This window comes from Salvelinus alpinus, chromosome 9, assembly GCF_045679555.1.
Source record: "Salvelinus alpinus chromosome 9, SLU_Salpinus.1, whole genome shotgun sequence".
Taxonomy (NCBI): Eukaryota; Metazoa; Chordata; class Actinopteri; order Salmoniformes; family Salmonidae; genus Salvelinus; species Salvelinus alpinus.
The window spans coordinates 54,046,075-54,065,437 of NC_092094.1; the positions used below are offsets into that span (position 1 = coordinate 54,046,075).

Consider the following 19,363-nt stretch of genomic DNA (forward strand, 5'->3'; position numbering starts at 1 on the left):
TGTATTAACTGTCAATTTAGAAATAACATAAGAGATGAATTCATGTTACACAAACAGACATATTTATGGAAAATAAATGTTAATTGCATTCACCTATCTTTATCTGCCATTTTCTCAAAATGACCGGTTTACCATGCGCTAAGTAATTTTTTCTCAGCCTTCAAAGGAGGTACATTTACATTACTCCACAAACTGGTTCTTAGGACTTATAGCCAGACCTGTCCAGAGGATTTCTTTTAGATCTTGTGTAATTTTGATTTTAAGTGACATTTTATCTGTAAATCTATGCAAAATGTGCATCTGTCATACGTGTGAATAGTGTTTTTTGTAAATAAATCCATGAAATAACAATATGTATTTTGATAAACTATTCTTGGTAAGTCTGACCACTGGGTGTGTTATCACAATAAAACAAAACAAAAATCACTCTTGAATCAATGTGTTGAAAAATTTATTTTCGTGACATGCAAATGTAGAAAATAGTTCTGCAATGTAGAAAATCCAATAACAAGACGTGGGGATGAATATTTAATATTTAATTTTAACTTATTTTGAAACAAATAGGAAATTATTTAACAAAAGTGCAAGGGTGCCAAAATATTTGGCAACAACTGTATAAGGATAATTTTGTTACTATATAATAACAGCCTGCAGTACCCCGGTAGGCCTTCTACTTGAGTTATTCAATGAAAGGGGGCAGCACTAAGCTAGCCTGAAACATCACTACCTGGAGTACCTCAAATTGTGCATGTTATGTCTCCATGAGACGCCATCTTAAAAGCTGCAATATGTAACTTTAAGGCTGACCTGACCAAATTCACATAGAAATGGGAATTATAGATCTGTCATTCGCATTGAAAGCAAGTCAAATAAGCAATAGATCTGTTCTTATGTGCACCATTTCCATGCTTCCCATGCTTATGTTTTTGTTTTTTACTTTCGGTTTTGTACACTAGCTTCAAACAGCTAAAAATACAATATATTTGGTTATTGAAAAGATATAGCACAGCGATTTAGAAGATACAATGATTCTCTACTTTTGCCACAAACTGAAATTAGGCAAACTATTAGAATTTTTGCAACCAGTAAATGGCGGAGTGATTTCTGCATATTGCACCTTTAACCGACTTAATTTGATTTCAATGCACTGTTGAGTCTTCACATAGGAATGAATGGTGTCACCTTACACACGTCATATCTAGTCATTGGGCATACCCAATAAAAATATGAGCATTGAAAGTTGGTTGTTTTGTTGTGATCATTTTACTATACTGTATGAGTCAATAGATTAGATGTGTCTTGCACTGATGGAGCTGTTCACCTTTTGGCCAATAGCCTGGTGGAACCAGCCTGATCACCGCATTCCAAAAATGTCCACTGTGGAAAATAAAACGAACTTATGAATGAAATCCCTGTTTCCTGCCTAGGAAATCGCTGAAGGCAGAATTATAAGGTGAGATACCCTCGTGCAGTTATCACATAGCATCACGCAGTTACCATATATAAGGCTTTTGAGGAGAGAAAAGGTCCAGACCTGGTCGATGCCACCCGGGGCAAACATGATGGTAGCGAGGGCCAGAAGACTGTGTCCTTCCAGGAGCATGCTGCTAACCATGGCCTGGCTGCCTGGGATGAGGACCTGGGCACTGGTCAGACTGGCCTGGAACACGCGTTCTGGATCTATACAGGACAGACACACACCATTATTTAATGGTTATTAATGACTCGTCAAACTACATGTCAAAAACAAATACGACTGCATGACATCAGCAGCCTGGTGTTCCAAATAGCACACCTGCTCTATACCAATAAACCCATCAGTTAAAAAAAATATTTACGATATGCTAATCTAGCAAGCCAGGAAACTGAAAGCAACTTTCCAACAGTGTTTGAGTTCGTTGTTAGCTTGCTAGACAGTTCAAACGATGACCCGAACATATCTGACAATGTTTAGACTGTAGACAACTTTTATTTGAACAGAAATGTAGAACTTCTTGATGCTGTCAAAATCAGGTTATCCTAACAATGGTCCCAACGACAGGTTCAAAGTCTAAAATATTTCATGCCTATGCAACAAGGAAAATGACAGTCGCATCGACAGTCTACAGACAGCCGGCATGAGTATATATTCAATGTAGTTTTGGCCAATGACAATTGTCGCATTCTAATGGTCTAGAGACATTTCGTAAGACGGACTATAACCAATAATATAACCATCAATAATATAATAATATAACCATCAACCTTAAGCACCAACAATAAAACATGACATACCACTACTAGGTTCAAAATAAACAGACTAAAAAACTGACGGATGCTTAATCAAGCTCAAACCAAGTTTATTCACCCACTGGGTCCTACATCTGCATAAGACATAGAACATATTCACACAAACACTGACATTTATCCCTTTCTCCTATGCTGAGCCCCTCCTTACACATCTGGACAGCCAATACACCTCTGTTGCTATCCAGAAGTTATTCCTCACTTCATCTAACCTGACCTCTGCCCAAATTCCTCACTCATCCCCAACTCATGGCTGTCATGGTGATTGGTACCAGACTGTCTCTTCTCCTCCCATAGGATCCCTGATGGCTAACAATAACATATCCTGACATAATGTAAACGTTATACATTATCCTCTCTCCCTCAGTGAAATTAATAAGTATATTTCATGATTTGAAAGGTTAAGAAATCAGAACCCATCACCACATCACTAAAACTGCCATACCTGAGAGGTCTCTGGTAATCTCTTGCATTTTCACCAGCATTTCAAACCACGGGTGACTTTCATATAGACCATTATCAGCTAGAGCAGAGCAATTCCTGGGTGTCAACCTGATACAAAGAAAGAAAACAAAGATGGCGCACGAGCTATAAAAACATACAGTATATTTCACAAATGCAGTGTCATCTGAGCCACAAATAGCTTCAATTGGAGATTGTTTGTTTGACAATTGAAAATACTTTCAAAACCAAGATCAGTAAGCTCCTAATACAAGTAATACAATACATTAGGTGAATCTCAAACCGAACACAAGTCAATCTCAACGGTTAGTTGTCGAGTGATCGAGGGCTCCACTGTGTCTTTCAGCAGCCTCTCGACCAAGTGGGCAGCCTGTGCCAACTCGGCTCCCGAGGCAGCAAGTTCTAACCACGAATCTTAGCGTGTAACCTAGCAACAACAAAGCCACTACTAAAGAAAAATATATTTGTTTTATTGTCACATACACCGGAGCAAATTGTTTTTCCAGGGTGAGCCAAAGTAGTACGGTACCCCTGGAGCAAATTAGGGTGAAGTGCCTTGCTCAAGGGCACAAGACAGATTTTTCACCTTGTTGGCTTGGGAATTTGAACCAGAGACCTTTTGGTTACTGGCCCAATGCTCAAACCGCTGGGCTACCTGCCGCCCTCAAAATAGTCTGAATGAATCATCGAGAAATCTGTAATTATTTAAACGTTTTTGCATCATGAGGATGCTCGATACCACGCTGTCTCGCGAAAACAATGATGTGACAACATGAATAGATTGTTAAACGTAGCTAGAACGAGCTGCGGCTCAAAGCTGCCTCAAACATTTTCAGTCATTCACGCTTGCCATACAGAGTTGAAATATCTAGCCAATACAATTTTAATTTAATAACAATGCTTGTGAACTTCAGAGCTGTAACAATTTTACAATTTGGCATCTAAAAGTATAAACGCATACTAGTAGTAGTCATCGCTTCTGCTTGACAGTCTACACATTCTGGGTGATGCAAAGTCATCATCTTACTGGCGAGCTCACTGGCTATTTCTGATCACCGTACTCAAAACTTGTCACACGTTGCACATCTCACACTACAAGAGCATCGTGCCGACAACGACGGGATCGGTAGCCCTCAGATTGTGTCTCTGACCTGCTCTTATTAAACAAGCGTTGATGACAGCCGAGCGTTGAGTAGGCAACGACATGGGGATTTTGTCTCCGATCTCAAAAAACATGTCTGGGACAGCTAAATTGGTGCCAAAATCGTGCAGTGCACGCCCGGCTTTAGTCGCACAAGTTTACATCTAGCTAAGGAGTTTTGTGCTTGAAGGTGCAGTATTTCTTAAAGGAATTGTAGCACCTATTTCTTAATGCCACATGTTGAATGAAAAACTCCATAAACAGCGGGATACATTTGTGAGAATGAGGCGGGCGAATTGAGCATCTACCCACATTTCATCTTACCCTCCAAAATTGGTGCTGTGACGTTGTCGCGGCAATGGCAAAACGTCATCTAGCGACAAATTAAGGAGCCAATAGTGATTCTCACTGAAAAATTGTTGTCAGCACCGACTGCGCAAATACTGCATTTACAATGACCTCCTATCCAGACCAGTGTGTCACAGCTCTCCTTCGCTGTGAGTCGAGTGACTCGGGTCAGCCAGGCTATCGTAGCAATTCTCACTGAAACATTTTTGGAAACATTGAACACATCAGCAAGTGGCCACTCGAGAGAAAGTGCTCAGGGGCCAAGTGTTCGGTTTGAGATTCAGTCATAGCCTCCTCCTAGCGAATAGTCATAAAATATTGGTTGTCCCTTTCCTCACCTGTTGTGCTCCAGGTAGGTGTAGAGCAGGTAGCGAAGGCCGTTGTCCAGGCAGTGGTGGATGAAGCGTGTGTGTAAGTCGTGTCCTTGAGGGGAGCGGTACTGGGGCATGGGTGGGCTGGCCTGCATCACCCCACCTGCCTGGCCCAGCCTCCACAACAGCTGCTCAAAATCAGCCACCTCGGCCTGGATGAACACTCCTCTCCTGCAAAGAGAGTGGTGGGTGATGGAGGTTAGCAGCTAACATAGCTTTCATACATATCTAGTGTAATATACCGTATATGACTATTCATAACATGTATTCAGCAGTATAGGGTGCAATACCAGTTTGGCCACAAGAGGCCGAAACTTGCCTACATTTTTGCTGTGAGGTTGCTTCTCTGCTTCTACTACAGTGGCCTCGCAAGTAAGCCTACTAAACCAGAACGAAGCAGCTCAACATAATACATTTTTTACCTTTATTTTTGAGGTCTTGGCTACAGTTTTTCTCCTACTAAACATTCAGTGCCTTAAGAAAGTATTCATATCCGTTGACTTATTGTACATTTTGTTGTTACAGCCTGAATTCAAAATTGATTACATTTAGTTTTTTTCTAACCCATCTACACACATTACCCCATAATGACAAAGTGAAAACATGTTTATAGATTTTTTTGCAATTTTATTTAAAAATTAGATAAAGAAATCTAATTTACATAAAGTAGTCACACCCCTGCGACAATACATGTTAGAATGACATTGGGAGCGATTACAGCTGTGAGTCTTTCTGGGTTAAGTCTCTAAAGCCTTGTTCACATTGGCAGTTTGAAGTGACTCAAATCTAAGGTTTGCATAACTGATTCAAATCTGTTATTTTTCCTGCAGTCTGAACAACCAAAAAGCACATGGAATCTGATATTTTAATCCTCATTTCAGATCACTTTCGCCGGTGGTTTGAAGGCAAATCTGATTCCTGGCCATGCGACTTGTATCTGAACAGTCAAATCTGATTTATTTGCCCTGAAGTGTTTTTTTTAGACGGTTTCTTGGCATATGTTGTTGGTTGCTAGGTACTCTATTGACATTATGACAATAACATGTGGTAGCGAATTAGCTTCTTAATTGTTTAGAAACAAATTAGTGAATGTGCCAGAAAGCTAAACAGCCACCTAGCTAGCTAGTTGACTGCTGTGGCTAGCCAAAAAGGACTTTAAAAGTGTTCTTACATTATGATTTTAACATTCAAAACAACTGGCAAACGTTCATGGCAGGCATTGATGCCACCTAAGCTTGTTACATAACTTCTAAGTGATAGGAATCACGAGCACCACCACCAATTAACCTACATCCCTGCGCACACACCTGTTGTCACTATGACAACTAAGGTAGCCATGTCAGCAAATGACTGCTGTCTGAACATAAACAAATCCGATTTGGTCACTTGTAACTTGCTGTTTGGACAGGCAGTATTCCAAAACGGATTTGAAAAACTAAACTGATTTGAGCATCAAGGCCTGCAATGTGAACAAGGTTTGAGAGCTTGGCACACCTGTATTGTACAATATTTGCACATTATAACTCTGTCAAGTTGGTTGTTGATCAGTGCTAGACAGCAATTCTCAAGGTTTGCCAAAGATTTCCAAGCCGATTTAAGAGAAAACTATAACTAGAACACTCAGGAACATTCAATATCATCTTGGAAAACAACTCCAGTGTACAGTCAAGGCCAAAAGTTTTGAGAATGACACAAATATTAATTTCCACAAGGTTTGCTGCTTCAGTGTCTTTAGATATTTTTGTCAGATGTTACTATGGAATACTGAAGTAGAATTACAAGCATTTCATAAGTGTCAAAGGCTTTTATTTACAATTACATGAAGTTGATGCAAAGACTCAATATTGCAGTGTTGACCCTTCTTTTTCAAGACCTCTACAATCCGCCCTGGCATGCTCTCAATTAACTTCTGGGTCACATCCTGACTGATGGCAGCCCATTCTTGCATAATCAATGCTTGGAGTTTGTCAGAATTTGTGTTATTTTTTGTCCACCCGCCTCTTGAGGATTGACCACAAGTTCTCAATGGGATTAAGGTCTGGGGAGTTTCCTGGCCATGGAACCAAAATATAGATGTTTTGTTCCCCGAGCCACTTAGTTATCACTTTTGCTTTATGGCAAAGTGCTCCATCATGCTGGAAAAGGCATTGTTCATCACCAAACTGTTCCTGGATGGTTGGGTGAAGTTGCTCTCGGAGGATGTGTTGGTACCATTCTTTATTCATGGCTGTGTTCTTTGGCAACATTGTGAGAGAGCCCACTCCTGTGGCTGAGAAGCAACCACACACATGAATGGTCTCAGGATGCTTTACTGTTGGGCATGACACAGGACTGATGGTAGCGATCACCTTGTCTTCTCCGGACAAGCTTTTTTCCGGATGCCCCAAACAATCGGAAAGGGGATTCAACAGAGAAAATGACTTTACCCCAGTCCTCAACAGTCCAATCCCTGTACCTTTTGCAGAATATCAGTCTGTCCCTGATGTTTTTCCTGGAGAGAAGTGGCTTCTTTGCTGCCCTTCTTGACACCAGGCCATCCTCCAAAAGTCTTCGCCTCACTGTGTGTGCAGATGCACTCACACCTGCCTGCTGCCATTCCTGAGCAAGCTCTGTACTGGTGGTGCCCAGATCCCGCAGCTGAATCAACTTTAGGAGACGGTCCTGGAGCTTGCTGGACTTTCTTGGGCGCCCTGAAGCCTTCTTCACAACAATTGAACCGCTCTCTTTGAAGGTCTTGATGATCCGATAAATGGTTGATTTAGGTGCAATCTTACTGGCAGCAATATCCTTGCCTGTGAAGCCCTTTTTGTGCAATGATGACGGCACGTGTTTCCTTGCAGGTAACCATGGTTGACAGAGGAAGAACAATGATTCCAAGCACCACCCTCGTTTTGAAGCTTCCAGTCTGTTATTTGAACTCAATCAGCATGACAGAGTGATCTCCAGCCTTGTCCTCGTCAACACTCACACCTGTGTTAACGAGAGAATCACTGACATGATGTCAACTGGTCCTTTTGTGGCAGGGCGGAAATGCAGTGGAAATGTTTTTGGGGGATTCAGTTCATTTGCATGGCAAAGAGGGACTTTGCAATTAATTGCAATTCATCTGATCAATCATAACATTCTGGAGTATATGCAAATTGCCATCATACAAACTGAGGCAGCAGACTTTTTGAAAATTAATATTTGTGTCATTCTCAAAACTTTTGGCCACGACTGTATATTTGGCCCTCTGTTTTAGGTTATTTTCCTGCTGAAAGGTGAATTTGTCTGCCAGTGTCTGTTGGAAAGCAGACTGAACCAGGTTTTCCTCTAGGGTTTACATTTTTTTTAAACAACCCAGTCCTTGCCGATCACAAGCATACCCATAACATGATGCAGCAACCACCATCCTTGAAAATATGAATAGTAGTACTCAGTGATGTGTTGTGTTGGATTTGCCCCAAACATAACACTTTCTATTCAAGACATGAAGTTCATTTCTTTGCCAATTATTTTGCAGTTTTACTTTAGTGCCTTGTTGCAAACAGGATGCATGTTTTTGATCATTTTTAACTCTGCACAGGCTTCCTTCTTTTCACTCTACCATTTATGTCAGTATTGTGGAGTAACTACAATGTTGTTGCTCCATCCTCAGTTTTCTCCTATCACACTCATTAAACTCTGTAAATGTTTTAAAGTCACCATTGGCCTCATGGTGAAATCCCTGAGCGGTTTCCTTCCTCTCCTCTCTGCTGTTTACTTCCTCTCTGGCTGTATTTATACACCATCCAAAGTGTCATTAATAACGTCACAATGCTCAAAGGCATATTTAATGTCTGTCCTGGCTTTTGGGCCTGAGTAACAGGGAGTTTATTTTGGGCACATCAGTCAGGCGGAAATTCAGAAAAAAGGACCCTAGCCCTAACAAGTTAACGTCACAACGCTCAAAGGGATATTTAATGTCTGCTTTTCCCCCTTCCGATCTACCAATAGGTGCCCTTCTTTGCGAGGCATTAGAAAACCTCCCTGGTCTTTGTGGTTGAATCTATGTTTGAATCACTGCTCGACCGACTGAGTAACCTTACAGATAGAATTGCCAACACACTCTAGGAGTTACATTATGTAGCTAATTGATTGGGAACATGTGTAATTGCAAATAGACTTTAAACCAGACATGGTTGTTCTGTCAAAAAAAGCTAGCCACAGATTTTGTTCACTTAAAATGTTCGGTCTTGTTGGTTAGCTAGCTAAAGGTATACAAAACAGTCAACATATAATATTAATTCCAGACAGCTACCCAGCTAACGTCCTGAGGGGAAATGGTCAGGGACCAACAGGGAACGTTGTAAGGTGTTGGGTAAACATATGCTGGAGTGGCAGCACACTTGACCAAAACCAGGCACAGTCATCAAGTTACTTTATGTTCATTGTCAAAATTCCTGAAAGATGTTTGGCTGTTCGAATCCACATGCACTTCTTTTCATACTTGGAAAGCAGGTATTCAACATTCCAGTTCTGGAACATTGTTCTTGAATTTGAAAGACTAGTGATGATTTTTGTCTGTACACACATAACTAGAGATTTTGGTCTTTATGTTGGAACATTCGAGGCATTGGTTCTTTGCACTGGACAGAACAAACTATGCGAGGTGGATTCCTATCCACATTTGAGACTTGAAAGCTCTACCATCTAACATTAGCAATTCTCAGACTTCCTGGTCCTGCCAAAAACACAAAACGGGTTCTAATGCATGCCACTTGACCAAGCCCATGTGAAAACCATTAGCTGGTAAAAGGAACAGGGGAAACCCACTAAAAGGAACAGAGAACCTCACTGCCTTCAGGAGATGGATGGTAGCAGGACATACTACTGGTTGATTTTGAATCACAGCTTTTGAACGTAGTGTCCCCTTTTAACACAAAACCTTCAACACGAGCAAAGTTCATCACACCAGACATCAAATGGCCACTGTGTTCTTGGGGACCTCCAATGCTGCAGAAATGTTTTGGTACTGTTCCCCAGATCTGTGACTCTACACATTCCTGTCTCGGAGCTCTAGGGACAATTCCTTCGACCTCGTGGCTTGGTTTTTGCTCTGACATGCACTGTCAACAGTGGGACCTTATATAGCCTTTCCAAATCATGTCCAATCGATTGAATTTACCACAGGTGGACTGCAATCAAGTTGTAGAAACATCAAGGATGATCAATGGAAAAAGTACACCTGAGCTCAATTTCGAGTCTCATAGGAAAGGGTCTGAATAATTATGGAAATAAGGTCTGTTTAAAAACAATATTTAATACATTTTCTAAAAACCTGTTTTCGTTTTGTCATTATGGGGTATTGTGTGTGGATTTCTGAATATTTTTTTTTGTGTCCATTTCAGAATAAGGCTGTAATGTAACAAAATGTGGAAAAAGTCAAGGGGTCTCAATGCTTTCTGATAGCACTATATATCATTGATCTTGGCTTTATAATACAGTTTCTTTTTCTTTTTATTGAGTTTAGTCACATAATTTCTCAATTTGCAGTAAGTCAGATGTCCAGCCAGATTCATTAGAAATTCCTTTTGCCCCATCTCTTTCAACTATACAGTTTTTCAATTCCTCATCAATTCATGAAGCCTTAACAATTCTAACAGTCAGTTTTTTAACAGATGCATGTTTATCAAAAGTTGGAAGAAGAAATGTCATATATTCATGAAGTGCAGCGTCTGGAAGCACTTTATTAATCACATCAGACCTAAAAGTATTTTTAACATTATCCACATAAGAGTCACAGCAAAATCTTTTGTATGATCTCATACACTATTTAAGGCCTAGCTTATGGAACTTTGGCATTCCTGGATATAGCCACTATATTGTGATCCCTGCATCCAATGGGTACGGATACAACTTTAGAACAACGTTTTACAGTATTAGTACAAACGTGATCAATACATATGAATGATATTTTTCCTGTAGTGTTTGTAAACACCCTGGTAGGTTGATTAATAACCTGAACGAGATTACAGGCACTGGTTCTCACACAGTGAAGAAGCTTCCTCTTGAGCGGACAGCATGTTGAAAACCAGTCAATATTCAGGTCCCCAAGAAAGTAGACCTCTCTGTTTACATCACATACACTATCAAGAATTTCACACATATTATTTAGATATGGCACTTGGTGACCTATATCAAGTGTGTGCAAAGCTGTCATCAAGGCAAAGGGTGGCTATTTGAAGAATCTCAAATATAAAACATATTTTGATTTGTTTATTAACACTTTTTGGGTTACTGCATGATTCCTTATGTGTTATTTCATAGTTTTGATGTCTTCACTATTATTCTACAATGTAGAAAATAGTAAAAATAAAGAAAAACCCTTGAATGAGTAGGTGTTGTAAAACTTTTGACCGGTAGTGTACATTCTGTACATGTCTTATGATAAACTTGGGCAAATACATTTTTTAATAACTTCAATACTTTTAGTTGATTTCACAAATTCTAGTAATGAACCAAGCCTCAGTGTACAGTGCAACACTAGTGCCTACAAAAGGCACTTCGTGTCGACGGAGTTTGTGTCTGGTAAAACGTTTTTACATGAATGCGCATCGGGCAAAAAGTTCGCCTAAGAATTTGTTCTTAACTGACTTGCCTGGTTAAATAAAGGTTAAATAAAAATAAATACAAAAAAGTGCACTGTACCCAGTATAAGCCACGCCCACTAAGACGTAACCCGGGCGAAGTGCCGTGTTTTTAGGGAGTCTTACGATACCATCCTATTTTACATGCATCCACGAGAGATGAACAGATAGTTAACACTTTACTGTTCTCAAACAGGACAAAGCTGATCCCAGAATAGGGTCTACCTGGCCAACATGTAGAGGATGTGGTTCCTCATGTGGGCGCTGCACCGGGTGTTGTTGTTGACCACCTCTGCCGTGAGGGCGGGCCACTGAGGGGCGCTGGAAGGGTCACCGTTCTGGGCGGCCAGGCTCTCAATCCACTCGGTGACCCTCCGCTGGTCGTGGTGGGAGGTGAGGTATGACCACAGGACCCCCGGGTCACAGGAACTGACAGCTGCTGGTCAAACATAAACACAGGTTGAATCGACCAAAAGTGTCAACTGCTCAATACAGTATTGAATATGAAGAAAAACTTAATATTTCTTAAATATCACCCTTCCACACAAAAGTTTTTGTTAATGAGCGGAAGATATGAAGGTAATTAGAGACACAAGTGTACAAGCATGTAAAGTATGATTTGCACATGTTTGCACATGTAACATTTGTGACCCTTTTCAAGAATTGAGTCGTATGTCGCACGTCACTACTTCACAGGAAGCAATTTAACATTTTTTTTATATGTTTTTTTATATGCTCTCAACAACATTGCTGACCTGAATTTTTGTTGTAATGGACTACAACTACGGTGAGTGTGAACCGGAGTGACTTGACACAACGCAGGCCAAACAAGCTGTAACTACAAACAAATGGAGTTAAAGGGGTAGCAGTCTGCCTGTGATGCGTTCATCCGTTTGTACGGGTAAGTGTCTAGCTACATTTTCAGATAGTATACGTTTCTAATTTAGTCAGAAAGTCATTTTCATTGCAAGTTAAAGCGTACTGTTAGGTAGCTAGCGAACGTTAGCTTGCTGGTGATTACGGCCATCTATTGTATTTCATTAACATGTGTACATGTTTACATGTCTAGACAATAGTGACCCATCCACTTAGCTGGGGGGGTGGTTATAGTATTTCTTTCACATGACCCATCAATTTAGACAAGTGTGCCTGGGTAAGAATAATACACAATTATTGTATGAATATTTTATCATTGTTATCTGGACACTTTCTATTTTAGCAACCATTTAGCTGTACCGTTTACACCTTCGGTATCCTGTGCATGTGACAAATAAACATAGATTTTATTTGATATAGTGTGTTTACCAGAGACTGTAATAAGAATAACAGCATGACCTGCACCAAAGTCAGATTAGGAGATAGGCCAAGAACTAGATAAAGTGTATTTGTACTACTACTTTTTGCTACTACTTTCACCACTTTTAGTCGTGAAATATTTGGTTGTTTACTACACTATTCACTCTGTTTAGCACATGGCCTCACATGTGAATCCTTAAAGAGATGGGTGGGACTAAGGCTTAAGAGGGTGTGAACAATGCATAATGGGTGTAGACAAAGAAGAGCTCTCCAATAGGTGTACCAAAACATTCAAGGCCCATTTTCTTAAAAGTGGGGTTACAAGTTTATCAACTTTCAAAGCAGAATTACTTTCCCATTGTTCCTCAACTGCAGTGTATGATATACCATACCAGAGTCTCTACTTTTGTCCAATATAAAAATACAATAAAAACTGTTTCTATATAAGACCGAATTGAGGCGTGCTTTTCTTTCAAAAACAAGGACATTTCTAAGTGACCCCAAACTTTTGAACGGTAGTGTATGTGTTCTAGACAAGTATGCCCATACCATGTAATCAAATCAAATTGTATTGGTCACATACACATATTTAGCAGATGTTATTGCGGGTGAAGCGAAATGCTTGTGCAAAGTTGCTTAGGAGCTAGAAGCAGAGCTGATATGGCGATCGGGAGTGCAGGTATTTTTAATTTTTAAGTGTTATGAAAATGTGATCATTTGGATTTCTCATGATTCATTTATCATGACGACGTGGCACAACACGATTTCCTGATTGCACAAACAGACCACTTAGAAGTTAAATAATGGTGAAAATAAATGTTTTACCCACTCATAGAACATAGACTATAACCAAATTGACAGGAGTTTAATTATAGGAGTGGATTATCTGTTTAAGTGCCGAAAATGCTGTCATCATATTAATTTCTGTGGTAGGTGAAGTCAGAGTTCAGCATGACGGGAAAGTCGAGGTCCATAGATGATACGAGTTTCCAACTTGTATTTACCACTTGAAAGCTGAATGTTTTTCCAAGTCGGGATCTCATACTTACAATTACTCATGTAGGGTGTGAATGCAGGGTTAAGAGGAGTCCTACCCGAGTCTTGTAGGCGTGACAGCAGGATGGCTCTCTGGGTGTTGTGGTCCCAATGTCTGACCCAGTCCAGACGCAGCGAGCTCCACAGTGTCTGTTCTGACTGGGAGCCTCTCTGGTCTACCAGCTCCTCCAGCAGGCTCTTAGACCCTGGGTCTGTCTGGGCCATCTGAGGAACCCTGAGAGAAAGCAGTACACAGTACAGTATGCTACATTGAAACAGGAAGTGATTGCCATAGAGCAAGACTAAAGATAAATGATTGAGCAAAAAAAATAAAAACTGTGTACTGCTAACATGTTAAAATGTCAAAGTACAGTATGCTACATTGAAACAGGAAGTGATTGCCATAGAGCAAGACTAAAGATAAATGATTGAGCAAAAAAAATAAAAACTGTGTACTGCTAACATGTTAAAATGTCAAAGTACAGTATGCTACATTGAAACAGGAAGTGATTGCCATAGAGCAAGACTAAAGATAAATGATTGAGCAAAAAAAATTTAAACTGTTTACTGCTAACATGTTAAAATGTCATGTCATGTAAGCAGAGAAAAATGACTACTGGCATCCAGGGCCATGTTCATTAGGACACGCAAGTCCAGGTAGTCCCTCCCTTTTTATGTGTTTTCTTCTGTTTGGTGACTAAAGAACACGACCCAGGTGGATACAGTGTCAGAAATCCTGACAGGAGAAAAGTACATGAAGATAAAACTGAAAAACCAAATGCAGTAAATAGTCTGTTTTGCCTCGTACCGTTGTCTGCCCACAGGGTCTGTGGAGCGCGTCTCAGGCACCGCACACAAAGCCTCAATCTGTTTGATGAATTCCACCCTCTGTGTCTCTTCATCAGACAAATAGCTCTGCTTTGACAACTCCTCCACCTGCACACAGTAATTGACAACCCCAAAATCTTAATCAGACTTAGTGGGGCGGCAGGGTAGCCTAGTGGTTAGAGCGTTGGGCTAGTAACCAAAAGGTTGCAAGTTCAAATCCCCGAGCTGACAAGATACAAATCTGTCGTTCTGCCCCTGTACAAGGCAGTTAACCCACTGTTCCTAGGCCGTCATTGAAAATAAGAATTTGTTCTTAACTGACTTGCCTAGTTAAATAAAGGTTAAATAAAAAAAATAACGCATTTGAAGCTGGCAAAAGGTAATAAGTTCAAAAAGAGATGTTGATAAGGACTATGTTTTTAAATTCAATGCAGTGTAACTAACCCCTTGTCTGGCTGGAATGAGTTTTTAAAAACAGTCAAATCATCCAAATAATGAAAGCCAATGTTAGATGCGATCATCCCATTTGCTCAAAATGCTGGTCTTACCACAAAGTCCCTTAGGTCCCGGTCATCTGTGTAGAGGCATATGTTATGCAGTTGCTTCTTTACGTTGAAACCCTGAAAACAGAGAACGTCGGCTTTTTTATCCACAGTACAAACAACAACAAAAAACAAGGAGACTCCTGTTTCAGTTGCATGAGAAATTACCATTTAGTCATGGAGGACACACCAACATTCCTGCTTGGTCATGGGGTGTGAGTGAGATGCTAACATCATCCCTGTTTACGCAGACTCTGGGCACAATTGAATAGCAAAGCTCTGTCTATGTCTTGAGTGTTATGTAAAATAGTCATGCAGTGTAACCACTGTCAAGTAATGTTATATGATTGATTAATTGGTTGTTTATATTATAGTGTCATGCATCTTAATGATACCCAGCCCACATGGGCTTATAAGACACCGTATTTACTGTATCCAAAGAAAATGATCATACTTATATATGCTCACAAGTACATGCATACGTACATACATACAGTTGCGGCCAAATATATTGGCACCCTTGCATTAAAAAAGAAATCCCACATTTCTTCTAAAACAAGATGAAATTGAAAAAACTTTGGATTTTCAACACTGCAGAACCAATTTTATTTTAAGTTTAACGGTTTTATTAAAAAAAATAAAGACAAATGGTATGGACAGAATTATTAGCACCCTGGAGCTAGTACAGTACTCGTTTTATCTAGTGATGATAAAATGTCTTGGTTTGAGGTGTTAGACTGATGTCACGTCTATGCTAATATAGTAAAAAAATTGCTAGCTAGCTTTCCAACAACTGCAACGATGTATTTGAGAGACAACAAGTGCTCATTGTGCAAATGTATTTATGTTTTCAATAAACATTGGAAACAAAATATAGTTTACATGTTGCCAACAATATAAGCCAATCCCATAGCACACGTCGGTTTTGTTGCTAAACAAACAACCAGTCTATAGCTGCTCTTCTTTATTTATGGCATTGAACCTACCTAATTCAATTGCCAGAAGCAGTATCCCAGTTCTCAACAAGGTTCTTTGATTTCTTGTCAGGTGACATAGGGTTCTGGATCATAGGTGTTTTGATCTGGTTATAATTTCTGAGTTTAGGTTTTAGCCATATATAAGTTGACAATTTTTCTTTGTAGCTAAGGGTCAACTTTTTTTTAATCATGTAGACATTGCATCGTAACTTGTGTCTAAATATGTTATAGATCAGCTTCCTTAAATATGTCTGAGTTCTTTTGTCCAAGGGTCATTGTGAGATTTATCCAAGTTGAAAACCTTTTTTCAGGGGTTCACAGCAAAGCTGTTGCTATTCTTAGATTAAAAATAAATATATTTGACATAGTCAAATAACTCAAGCATAGATCGTTTTTTTCTAATTTGGCACACAGAAACTAGAGGCCATGAATAACTTGGTGAAAAAGAATGGCACGACTGGCCTATAGGTTGCTCTGTTATAAGCAATCTCACTTAAACCCTCCTATTCACCGACCTGTTTGACCTAGAGACTTAAAACTTTGTATGTAAGTGTCTTTTCTAATGCTGACCACATTTCATAAGGTCTATCAGGAAAGATTCTCCTCCATCTTGGGAAAACGTATTCTCATGAACGATAAGTAACAGGTCCATCTCTTAACTTAGTTTGAGAAAAGCCAAGGGATTGGCTAAGAGATGGCTGAGTTGACAAATCCAAATCGGATTTTACGTGTCAATTTAAACCACTGGAAATCCACTCCACGGTGGCCTATCAACTTGAAACTTGTCATCGCTATCATGGACATCCCTAAGATGAAGCCCACTGAATTTGGTATTGATATCTAAAAAACAAGGAAACTATTAATAACTGATTACTGCATATGTAACGCTAATGCTAAAAATGATCTGCAATCATCTTCTCCTCATGAACCGTTCATCCGATTCACTTCACATGTTGTATTTAGACTTATGATTGCACATAAAGGAAGATTGTTCCTACATGATAGAGTGCTTGATTTGCTATTCAACTGATCTTGTGTCCTTTCTATCATCCTCTGAACCCCGTTCATTGCTGCTCGCTGCTATATTGTTTATTTTATTTTTTCTTATATCGTTACCATTGTTCATCGTTGTCTAACTACGAATATGCTGAGTCATATTGTTTAACCATCTCCATATTGTAAAATGTCTGACTACATAGAGTTGGTCCTCTGTATCTCAGTTCGTAGAGTATGGTGGTGGCAACGCCAGGATGGTAGGTTCAATTCCCAGGACCACCCATACGTAAAACGAATGCATGCATGACTGGAAGTGCCGTTGGATAAAAGCGTGTGCTAAATGACATATAGAGTGAGGTCCAAAATTATTGACACCCTTGACAAAGATGGGCAAAAATGACTGTATAAAATAAATTCAAATACTGGGCTATTATATTGTATGCTACATTTTTGGGGGAAATTCAATTATTTTATACTAATACAATTGCTCAGAGAAAGCGATTTTGTTAAACAAGTAATTTTTTTTTTCTCAAAAAGGTAGAAGACAACATTTTTGACACCCCAGTTTTCCCTTCGATACCTCACCTTGTGAGGATAACGGCAATGAGCCTTTTTCTGAAAGGTTTTATGAGTTGGAGAACGCATTCGGAGGGATCGTAGACCATTCCTCCATACAGAATCCTTCCAGAATGGATTAGTGAAAGCCAACCGAACGTAGCCATAGTCTCACCATGTTCCTGAGCAGTGCAGTGGCCTGCTCCAGGTCTTTGTGTGTGAGGCAGTCGAAGGCCAGACGCAGCCCCGTACTTCTCAACTCCTCCAGCCGCTGATCTGGCCTGTTCTGGCTCCTCAGGTAGGCCTGGGCCCGGGGAATCTGCTTGGTCAGCACTGCCCGCTCAACCACCTCCTTGACGCACACACAATATCAGAAATTGGATATCTGGTCATTACTGTAGATAATTATGTAATTATAGCCAATTGGGGAGAACCATTCTGGTGCAAAATGTCTGTTGTGAATGGTGGATGAGAAGAGTTACCCTAGCAAAATGTCAAGTGCTTTGAGGCCTATGGTTAAAAAGTGTGACATAAATTCAAGCCGTTATCATGATGACCCATCTAGGATGTCGCTGAGGATTCATGCCCAATCTGCTCCTTGTGTGTGTGTGTGTGTGTGTGTGTGTGTGTGTGTGTGTGTGTGTGTGTGTGTGCATATATGTGTGATTGTGACAGCAAATTAATTAATTTGAGTTGAAGAATCGACAATAAAGTAACTATTCTGAAAGCTTCACTGTGTTTTTACCTCAGAAGAGAGGGAACCCCAGTCATCATTCTCCACCTCCTCAGGTACAGGTATGGGGGATGGGACAAGGGTGGAAGTGTCGCCACCTGTTGGCCAGGGAAACCTCTTCATGAAGGTGCGCAGATCCGAAACATAACTATCCAAGATCTCCACACACTCCTGCAGGTTCTCATCCAGCTCTGTGAAGAAAGAAATTAGAGAATAGGGAGAAACCTCTGTGTTATTGAAAGTTTGAAACACGCACCATCATCAGACCGTATCATGATTCAACATAGACCATACAAACTCAAGTTTGGTCCTGATCTCCTAATAACATCAGTACAAATCCCTGATGAAGGCCTATTGAGACTGAAATATAAGATCTGTTACATTTATGAAGCATTAAGGTCACCAGTGTGCTGGAGTTTCTATTTCTATAGACTTTTCTACACTGAACAAAAATATAAACGCAACATTTAAAGTATTAGTCCCATGTCTCATGAGCTGCAATAAAAGATCCCAAAAATGTGAAGTTGTCACACACAATGCCACAGATGTCTCAAGTTTGAGGGAGTGTGCAATTGGCTTGCTGACTGCAGGAACGTCCATCAGAGCTGTAGCCAGAGAATTTAATGTTCATTTCTCTACCATAAGCCGCCTTCAATGTCGTTTTAGAGAATTTGGCAATAGGTCCGACCGTCCTTACAACCACAGACCACGTGTAACCACACCAGCCCAGGACCTCCACATCCGGTTTCTTCACCTGCGTAATTGTCTGAGACCAGCCACCCAGAGAGCTGATGAAACTGAGGAGTATTTCTGTCTGCAATAATGCCCTTTTGTGGGTAAAAACCTATTCTGATTGGCTGGGCTCCCAAGTGGGTGGGCCTATGCCCTCCCAGGCTCACCCACAGCTGTGCCCCTGCCCAGTCATGTGAAATCCATAGATTAGGGCCTAATGAATTCATTTCAATTCACTGATTTCCTTATATAAACTGTAACTCCGTAATATCGTTGCATGTGGAAGCAAACTAAATTCTAATGTCAACTGAATTTTTTTGTTATACAGTTGGCAACTAAGCAGGTTGATGCAATCTCCCTCAGATGTTTTCGTGCCAGCCATGGCTGATTGCTTGAGATAGCAGTATTTTTTTATTTGAAAGTAAATGGATTTAAAATGTTATTGATTTCATT

The 19,363-nt window shown here is 40.1% G+C and overlaps 1 protein-coding gene across 7 annotated transcripts in view; it reads right to left on the bottom strand.

The window, feature by feature from the left end:
- The window catches only part of spg11 (SPG11 vesicle trafficking associated, spatacsin), a 78,918-nt gene that overhangs the window by 48,152 nt on the left and 11,403 nt on the right, over positions 1–19,363 (bottom strand). For 3 of the 7 annotated variants that reach the window (XM_071326697.1, XM_071326692.1, XM_071326690.1), the window contains exons 10-18: positions 18,191–18,369; positions 17,621–17,797; positions 14,924–14,995; positions 14,356–14,483; positions 13,562–13,782; positions 11,442–11,655; positions 4,576–4,779; positions 2,732–2,838; positions 1,535–1,680 (exon numbers count right to left, since the gene is read on the bottom strand). In XM_071326697.1, the coding sequence (XP_071182798.1) occupies positions 1,535–1,680; positions 2,732–2,838; positions 4,576–4,779; positions 11,442–11,655; positions 13,562–13,782; positions 14,356–14,483; positions 14,924–14,995; positions 17,621–17,797; positions 18,191–18,369 (1,448 nt within the window). The remainder of the gene's footprint in view (positions 1–1,534; positions 1,681–2,731; positions 2,839–4,575; positions 4,780–11,441; positions 11,656–13,561; positions 13,783–14,355; positions 14,484–14,923; positions 14,996–17,620; positions 17,798–18,190; positions 18,370–19,363) is intronic. The other 4 variants (XM_071326696.1, XM_071326695.1, XM_071326694.1 and 1 more) reach the window with 3 other exon arrangements.